General features: G+C 57.4%; 1 protein-coding gene across 1 annotated transcript in view; it reads left to right on the top strand.

Annotated features, from left to right (window-relative positions):
• The window catches only part of LOC144952371 (uncharacterized), a 217,961-nt gene that overhangs the window by 7,866 nt on the left and 201,728 nt on the right, over nt 1-8,367 (top strand). Inside the window, exon 3 of the mRNA XM_078882761.1 lies at nt 5,359-5,438. Within this exon, the coding sequence (XP_078738887.1) occupies nt 5,359-5,438 (80 nt within the window). The remainder of the gene's footprint in view (nt 1-5,358; nt 5,439-8,367) is intronic.

Below are 8,367 nucleotides of genomic sequence, written 5' to 3' on the forward strand. Positions count from 1 at the left end.
ATGTGTGTGGTGTGTGTGTGCGGTGTGTGTGTGGTGTGTGTGGTGTGTGTGTGTGTGGTGTGTGTGGTGTGGTGTGTGTGTGGTGTGTGTGTGGTGTGTGTGGTGTGTGTGGTGTGGTGTGTGTGGTGTGTGTGGTGTGGTGTGTGTGTGTGTGTGTGGTGTGTGTGGTGTGTGGTGTGTGTGTGGTGTGTGTGGTGTGTGTGATGTGTGTGGTGTGTGTGTGTGCGGTGTGTGTGTGGTGTGTGTGGTGTGTGTGGTGTGTGTGTGGTGTGTGTGTGTGGTGTGTGTGGTGTGTGTGGTGTGTGTGTGCTGTGTGTGTGGTGTGTGGTGTGTGTGTGGTGTGTGTGGTGTGTGTGTGTGTGTGGTGTGTGTGTGGTGTGTGTGTGGTGTGTGGTGTGTGTGGTGTGTGTGATGTGTGTGGTGTGTGTGTGCGGTGTGTGTGTGGTGTGTGTGGTGTGTGTGGTGTGTGTGTGTGTGTGGTGTGTGTGGTGTGGTGTGTGTGTGGTGTGTGTGGTGTGTGTGTGGTGTGTGTGGTGTGTGTGGTGTGGTGTGTGTGGTGTGGTGTGTGTGTGTGTGGTGTGTGTGTGTGGTGTGTGTGTGGTGTGTGTGGTTTGTGTGTGGTGTGTGTGTGGTGTGTGTGGTGTGTGTGATGTGTGTGGTGTGTGTGATGTGTGTGTGTGTGCGGTGTGTGGTGTATGTGGTGTGTGTGGTGTGTGTGGTGTGTGTGGTGTGTGGTGTGGTGTGGTGTGTGTGTGGTGTGTGTGGTGTGGTGTGTGTGTGGTGTGTGTGTGTGCGGTGTGTGGTGTGTGTGGTTCGTGTGTGGTGTGTGTGTGTGTGTGCGGTGTGTGTGGTGTGGTGTGTGGTGTGTGTGGTGTGTGTGTGGTGTGGTGTGTGTGGTGTGTGTGTGGTGTGTGTGGTGTGTGTGGTGTGTGTGGTGTGTGTGCTGTGTGTGGTGTGTGTGGTGTGTGTGGTGTGTGTGTGTGGTGTGTGTGGTGTGTGTGTGTGGTGTGTGTGGTGTGTGTGTGCTGTGTGTGTGGTGTGTGTGGTGTGTGTGTGGTGTGTGTGTGTGATGTGTGTGGTGTGTGTGTGCTGTGTGTGTGGTGTGTGGTGTGTGTGTGGTGTGTGTGGTGTGTGTGGTGTGTGTGTGTGTGTGGTGTGTGTGGTGTGTGTGTGTGGTGTGTGTGGTGTGTGTGGTGTGTGTGTGCTGTGTGTGTGGTGTGTGTGGTGTGTGTGTGGTGTGTGTGTGTGGTGTGTGTGGTGTGTGTGGTGTGTGTGTGCTGTGTGTGTGGTGTGTGGTGTGTGTGTGGTGTGTGTGGTGTGTGTGGTGTGTGTGTGTGTGTGTGTGGTGTGTGTGTGGTGTGTGTGTGGTGTGTGTGGTGTGTGTGTGCTGTGTGTGTGGTGTGTGGTGTGTGTGGTGTGTGTGTGTGTGTGGTGTGTGTGTGGTGTGTGTGTGGTGTGTGTGGTGTGTGTGATGTGTGTGGTGTGTGTGTGTGGTGTGTGTGGTGTGTGTGGTGTGTGTGGTGTGTGTGGTGTGTGTGGTGTGTGTGTGTGTGTGGTGTGTGTGGTGTGGTGTGTGTGTGGTGTGTGTGGTGTGTGTGTGGTGTGTGTGTGGTGTGTGTGGTGTGTGTGATGTGTGTGGTGTGTGTGTGCGGTGTGTGCGGTGTGTGTGTGGTGTGTGTGGTGTGTGTGGTGTGTGTGGTGTGTGTGTGTGTGTGGTGTGTGTGGTGTGGTGTGTGTGTGGTGTGTGTGGTGTGTGTGTGGTGTGTGTGGTGTGTGTGGTGTGGTGTGTGTGGTGTGTGTGGTGTGGTGTGTGTGTGTGTGGTGTGTGTGGTGTGTGTGTGTGGTGTGTGTGTGGTGTGTGTGGTTTGTGTGTGGTGTGTGTGTGATGTGTGTGGTGTGTGTGATGTGTGTGTGTGTGCGGTGTGTGGTGTATGTGGTGTGTGTGGTGTGTGTGGTGTGTGTGGTGTGGTGTGTGTGTGGTGTGGTGTGGTGTGGTGTGTGTGTGGTGTGTGTGTGTGTGCGGTGTGTGGTGTGTGTGGTTCGTGTGTGGTGTGTGTGTGTGTGTGGTGTGTGTGGTGTGTGTGGTGTGGTGTGTGTGGTGTGTGTGGTGTGTGTGTGGTGTGGTGTGTGTGGTGTGTGTGTGGTGTGTGTGTGCGGTGTGTGGTGTGTGTGGTGTGTGTGTGGTGTGTGTGGTGTGTGTGGTGTGTGTGCTGTGTGTGGTGTGTGTGGTGTGTGTGGTGTGTGTGGTGTGGTGTGTGTGTGTGTGTGGTGTGTGTGGTGTGTGTGGTGTGTGTGGTGTGGTGTGTGTGGTGTGTGTGGTGTGTGTGGTGTGTGGTGTGTGTGTGTGTGGTGTGTGTGTGTGTGTGGTGTGTGTGGTGTGGTGTTTTTGGTGTGTGTGGTGTGTGTGGTGTGTGGTGTGTGTGTGGTGTGTGTGGTGTGTGTGGTGTGTGTGTGGTGTGTGTGTGGTGTGGTGTGGTGTGTGTGGTGTGGTGTGTGTGGTGTGGTGTGTGTGTGTGGTGTGTGTGGTGTGTGTGGTGTGTGTGGTGTGTGTGGTGTGGTGTGTGTGGTGTGTGTGTGGTGTGTGTGTGGTGTGTGTGGTGTGTGTGGTGTGTGTGTGTGTGTGGTGTGTGTGGTGTGTGTGGTGTGGTGTGTGTGGTGTGTGTGGTGTGTGTGGTGTGTGGTGTGTGTGTGTGTGGTGTGTGTGTGTGTGTGGTGTGTGTGGTGTGGTGTTTTTGGTGTGTGTGGTGTGTGTGGTGTGTGGTGTGTGTGTGGTGTGTGTGGTGTGTGTGGTGTGTGTGTGGTGTGTGTGTGGTGTGGTGTGGTGTGGTGGTGTGTGGTGTGGTGTGTGTGGTGTGTGTGGTGTGGTGTGTGTGTGTGGTGTGTGTGGTGTGTGTGGTGTGTGGGGTGTGTGTGGTGTGGTGTGTGTGGTGTGTGTGTGGTGTGTGATGTGTGTGTGGTGTGTGTGTGGTGTGTGTGGTGTGTGTGTTGTGTGTGTGTGTGTGGTGTGTGTGGTGTGGTGTGTGTGGTGTGTGTGGTGTGTGTGATGTGTGTGTGGTGTGTGTGGTGTGTGTGGTGTGTGATGTGTGTGTGTGCTGTGTGTGGTTTGTGTGGTGTGTGTGTGTGTGTGGTGTGTGTGGTGTGTGTGTGGTGTGTGTGTTGTGGTGTGTGTGGTGTGTGTGTTGTGTGTGTGGTGTGTGGTGTGTGTGTGCTGTGTGTGGTGTGTGGTGTGCTGTGTGTGTCTGTGTGTGTGCTGTGTGTGGTGTGTGGTGTGCTGTGTGTGTCTGTGTGTGTGCTGTGTGTGTGCTGTGTGTGCTGTATATGCTGTGTGTGCTGTATATGCTGTGTGTGCTGTATGTGCTGTGTGTGTCTGTATGTGCTGTGTGTGCTGTATGTGCTGTGTGTGCTGTATGTGCTGTGTGTGTGTATGTGCTGTGTGTGTGTGTGTGCTGTATGTGTGTGTGCTGTATGTGCTGTGTGTGTGTGTGTGCTGTGTGTGTGTGTGCTGTATGTGCTGTGTGTGTGTGTGTGCTGTATGTGCTGTGTGTGCTGTATATGCTGTGTGTGCTGTATGTGCTGTGTGTGTGTATGTGCTGTGTGTGCTGTATATGCTGTGTGTGCTGTATGTGCTGTGTGTGCTGTATGTGCTGTGTGTGCTGTATGTGCTGTGTGTGCTGTATGTGCTGTGTGTGTGTGTGTGCTGTATGTGCTGTGTGTGCTGTGTGTGTGTGTGTGTATGTGCTGTGTGTGCTGTATGTGCTGTGTGTGTGTGTATGTGCTGTGTGTGTGTGTGCTGTGTGTGTGTGTGCTGTATGTGCTGTGTGTGCTGTATATGCTGTGTGTGTGTGTGCTGTATGTGCTGTGTGTATGTGCTGTGTGTGTGTGTGCTGTATGTGCTGTGTGTGTGTGTGCTGTGTGTGTGTGTGTGCTGTGTGTGTGTGTGCTGTGTGTGTGTGTGCTGTATGTGCTGTGTGTGCTGTATATGCTGTGTGTGTGTGTGCTGTATGTGCTGTGTGTATATGCTGTGTGTGTGTGTGCTGTATGTGCTGTGTGTGTGTGTGCTGTATGTGCTGTGTGTGTGTGTGCTGTGTGTGCTGTGTGTGCTGTATGTGTGTGTGCTGTGTGTGTATGTGCTGTGTGTGTGTGTATGTGCTGTGTGTGTGTGTATGTGCTGTGTGTGTGTGTGCTGTATGTGCTGTGTGTGTGTGTGCTGTATGTGCTGTGTGTGTGTGTATATGCTGTGTGTGTGTGTGCTGTATGTGCTGTGTGTGTGTGTGCTGTATGTGCTGTGTGTGTGTGTGCTGTGTGTGCTGTGTGTGCTGTATGTGTGTGTGCTGTGTGTGTATGTGCTGTGTGTGTGTGTATGTGCTGTGTGTGTGTGTGTGCTGTGTGTGTGTGTGTATGTGCTGTGTGTGTGTGTGCTGTGTGTGTGCTGTATGTGCTGTGTGTGTGTGTGCTGTGTGTGTGCTGTATGTGCTGTGTGTGTGTGTGCTGTGTGTGCTGTGTGTGCTGTGTGTGTGTGTTCTGTATGTGCTGTGTGTGTGTGTGTGCTGTATGTGCTGTGTGTGTGTGTGCTGTGTGTGTGTGTGCTGTATGTGCTGTGTGTGTGTGTGTGCTGTATGTGCTGTGTGTGTGTGTGCTGTGTGTGTGTGTGCTGTATGTGCTGTGTGTGTGTGTGTGCTGTATGTGCTGTGTGTGTGTGTGCTGTGTGTGCTGTGTGTGCTGTGTGTGTGTGTGCTGTATGTGCTGTGTGTGTGTGTGTGCTGTATGTGCTGTGTGTGTGTGTGCTGTGTGTGTGTGTGCTGTATGTGCTGTGTGTGTGTGTGTGCTGTATGTGCTGTGTGTGTGTGTGTGCTGTGTGTGTGTGTGCTGTATGTGCTGTGTGTGTGTGTGTGCTGTATGTGCTGTGTGTGTGTGTGCTGTGTGTGCTGTGTGTGCTGTGTGTGCTGTGTGTGTGTGTGCTGTATGTGCTGTGTGTGTGTGTGTGTGTATGTGCTGTGTGTGTGTGTGCTGTGTGTGTGTGTGCTGTATGTGCTGTGTGTGTGTGTGCTGTGTGTGTGCTGTGTGTGTGTGTGTGCTGTGTGTGCTGTGTGTGTGTGTGTGCTGTGTGTGTGTGTGTGCTGTGTGTGTGTGTGCTGTATGTGCTGTGTGTGTGTGTGCTGTGTGTGTGCTGTGTGTGTGTGTGTGTGCTGTGTGTGCTGTGTGTGTGTGTGTGCTGTGTGTGTGTGTGTGCTGTGTGTGTGTGTGCTGTATGTGCTGTGTGTGTGTGTGCTGTGTGTGTGCTGTGTGTGTGCTGTGTGTGTGTGTGTGCTGTATGTGCTGTGTGTGTGTGTGTGCTGTGTGTTCGGTGCTTACCCCGAGGTCGCAAACGCAAGAAATTGAGAGGCGATCACTTCAAGCTGAGATTCCGTAAAACGTTCCAGGCCCTGCTAGAGGAGGAGGTGGGTGAGTGGGTGAGTGGGTGGGTGAGTGGGTGAGTGGGTGGGTGGGTGGGTGAGTGGGTGAGTGAGTGGGTGGGTGAGTGAGTGGGTGGGTGGGTGAGTGGGTGAGTGGGTGGGTGAGTGGGTGAGTGGGTGAGTGGGTGAGTGAGTGGGTGAGTGGGTGGGTGAGTGGGTGAGTGGGTGGGTGAGTGGGTGAGTGGGTGAGTGGGTGGGTGGGTGAGTGGGTGAGTGAGTGGGTGAGTGGGTGGGTGAGTGGGTGAGTGAGTGGGTGAGTGAGTGGGTGGGTGGGTGAGTGGGTGGGTGGGTGAGTGGGTGAGTGGGTGAGTGAGTGGGTGAGTGGGTGAGTGAGTGGGTGAGTGGGTGGGTGAGTGGGTGAGTGAGTGGGTGAGTGGGTGGGTGAGTGGGTGAGTGAGTGGGTGAGTGAGTGGGTGGGTGAGTGGGTGGGTGGGTGAGTGGGTGAGTGGGTGAGTGAGTGGGTGAGTGGGTGAGTGAGTGGGTGAGTGGGTGGGTGAGTGGGTGAGTGAGTGGGTGAGTGGGTGGGTGAGTGGGTGAGTGAGTGGGTGAGTGAGTGGGTGGGTGAGTGGGTGGGTGGGTGAGTGGGTGAGTGGGTGAGTGAGTGGGTGAGTGGGTGAGTGAGTGGGTGAGTGGGTGGGTGAGTGGGTGAGTGGGTGAGTGGGTGAGTGAGTGGGTGAGTGGGTGAGTGAGTGGGTGAGTGGGTGGGTGAGTGGGTGAGTGAGTGGGTGAGTGAGTGGGTGGGTGAGTGGGTGGGTGGGTGAGTGGGTGAGTGGGTGAGTGAGTGGGTGAGTGGGTGAGTGAGTGGGTGAGTGGGTGGGTGAGTGGGTGAGTGAGTGGGTGAGTGGGTGAGTGAGTGGGTGAGTGAGTGGGTGGGTGAGTGGGTGGGTGGGTGAGTGGGTGAGTGGGTGAGTGAGTGGGTGAGTGGGTGAGTGAGTGGGTGAGTGGGTGGGTGAGTGGGGTGAGTGGGTGAGTGGGTGAGTGAGTGGGTGAGTGGGTGAGTGAGTGGGTGAGTGGGTGGGTGAGTGGGTGAGTGAGTGGGTGAGTGGGTAGTGAGTGGGTGGGTGAGTGATGTGTGAGTGGGTGGGTGAGTGGTGTGGTGAGTGGGTGAGTGGGTGAGTGAGTGGGTGAGTGAGTGAGTGGGTGGTGAGTGGGGTGAGTGGGTGGGTGAGTGGGTGAGTGGGTGGGTGAGTGAGTGGTGGGTGAGTGGGTGAGTGAGTGGGTGAGTGTGTGAGTGGGTGGGTGAGTGGGTGGTGGGTGGGTGAGTGGGTGAGTGGGTGAGTGAGTGGGTGAGTGGGTGGTGGGTGAGTGGGTGGGTGAGTGGGTGAGTGGGGTGGGTGAGTGGGTGTGGGTGAGTGGTGGGTGAGTGGGTGGGTGGGTGAGTGGTGGGTGAGTGAGTGGGTGAGTGGGGAGTGAGTGGGTGAGTGGGTGGGTGAGTGGGTGGGTGGTGAGTGGGTGGGTGAGTGGGTGAGTGGGTGAGTGGGTGGGTGGGTGGTGGGTGGGTGGTGGGTGGGTGGGTGGGTGGTGGGTGGGTGGGGGTGGGTGGGTGGTGGTGGTGGGTGGGTGGTGGGGTGGGTGGGTGGGTGGGTGGGTGTGGGTGGTGGGTGGGTGGTGGGTGGGTGGGTGGTGGGGGTGGTGTGTGGGTGGGTGGTGGGTGAGTGGGTGGGTGAGTGGGTGGGTGGTGGGTGGGGGTGTGGGTGGGTGGGTGGGTGAGTGGGGTGGGTGGGTGGGTGTGTGGGTGGTGGGTGGGTGGGTGGTGAGTGGGTGGGTGGTGGGGTGGTGGGGTGGTGGGGGTGGTGGGTGGTGGGGTGGTGGGTGGGTGGGTGGTGTGGGTGGGGTGGGGGTGGGTGGGGGTGGGTGGGGTGGGTGGTGGGTGTGTGGGTGGAGTGAGTGGGTGGGTGAGTGGGTGGTGGGTGGGTGAGTGGGGTGGGGTGAGTGGGTGGGGGTGGGTGAGTGGGTGGGTGAGTGGGTGGGTGAGTGGTGGGTGGTGGTGGGTGAGTGGGGTGGGTGGAGTGGGGTGGGTGGGTGGGTGGTGGGGTGGGGTGGTGGGTGGTGGTGGGTGGTGGGTGGGGTGGGTGGGTGGGTGGGTGGTGGGTGGGTGGGTGGTGGGTGGGTGGGTGGGTGGGTGGGTGGTGAGTGGGTGGTGGGGTGGTGGGTGGGGTGTGGGTGAGTGGTGGGTGGGTGGGGTGAGTGGGTGGTGGGTGGGTGGTGGTGGGTGAGTGGGTGGGTGAGTGGGTGAGTGGGTGGGTGGGGTGGTGGGTGGGTGGGGTGAGTGGGTGGGTGAGTGGGTGAGTGGGTGGGTGGGTGGTGAGTGGGTGGGTGAGTGGGTGGTGGGTGGGTGGTGGGGTGGTGGTGGGTGGTGGGTGAGTGGGTGGGTGAGTGGGTGAGTGGTGAGTGGGTGGGTGGGTGAGTGGGTGGGTGAGTGGGTGGGTGAGTGGTGTTGAGTGGGTGAGTGGGTGGTGAGTGGGTGAGTGGGTGGTGGTGGGTGAGTGGGTGAGTGGGTGGGTGGTGGTGGTGAGTGGGTGAGTGGTGGGTGAGTGGGTGGGTGAGTGGGTGGTGGAGTGGGTGGTGAGTGGGTGAGTGGGTGAGTGAGTGGGTGGTGAGTGGGTGAGTGAGGTGGGTGAGTGGGGTGAGTGGGTGGTGGGTGTGAGTGGGTGGTGAGTGGGTGGGTGGTGCTGTGTGAGTGTGTGGAGTGGGTGGGTGAGTGGGTGAGTGGGTGGTGAGTGGGTGAGTGAGTGGGTGAGTGGTGTGGGTGGGTGGGTGAGTTGGGTGAGTGGGTGGTGGGTGAGTGAGTGTGTGAGTGGGTGGGTGAGTGGTGGGTGGAGTGGGTGGGTGAGTGAGTGGGTGAGTGGTGGGTGATGTGGGTGGGTGAGTGGGTGAGTGGGTGGAGTGGAGTGGGTGAGTGGGTGAGTGAGTG

The sequence above is a fragment of the Lampetra fluviatilis genome, chromosome 67 (assembly GCF_964198595.1).
Source record: "Lampetra fluviatilis chromosome 67, kcLamFluv1.1, whole genome shotgun sequence".
Lineage (NCBI taxonomy): Eukaryota > Metazoa > Chordata > Hyperoartia > Petromyzontiformes > Petromyzontidae > Lampetra > Lampetra fluviatilis.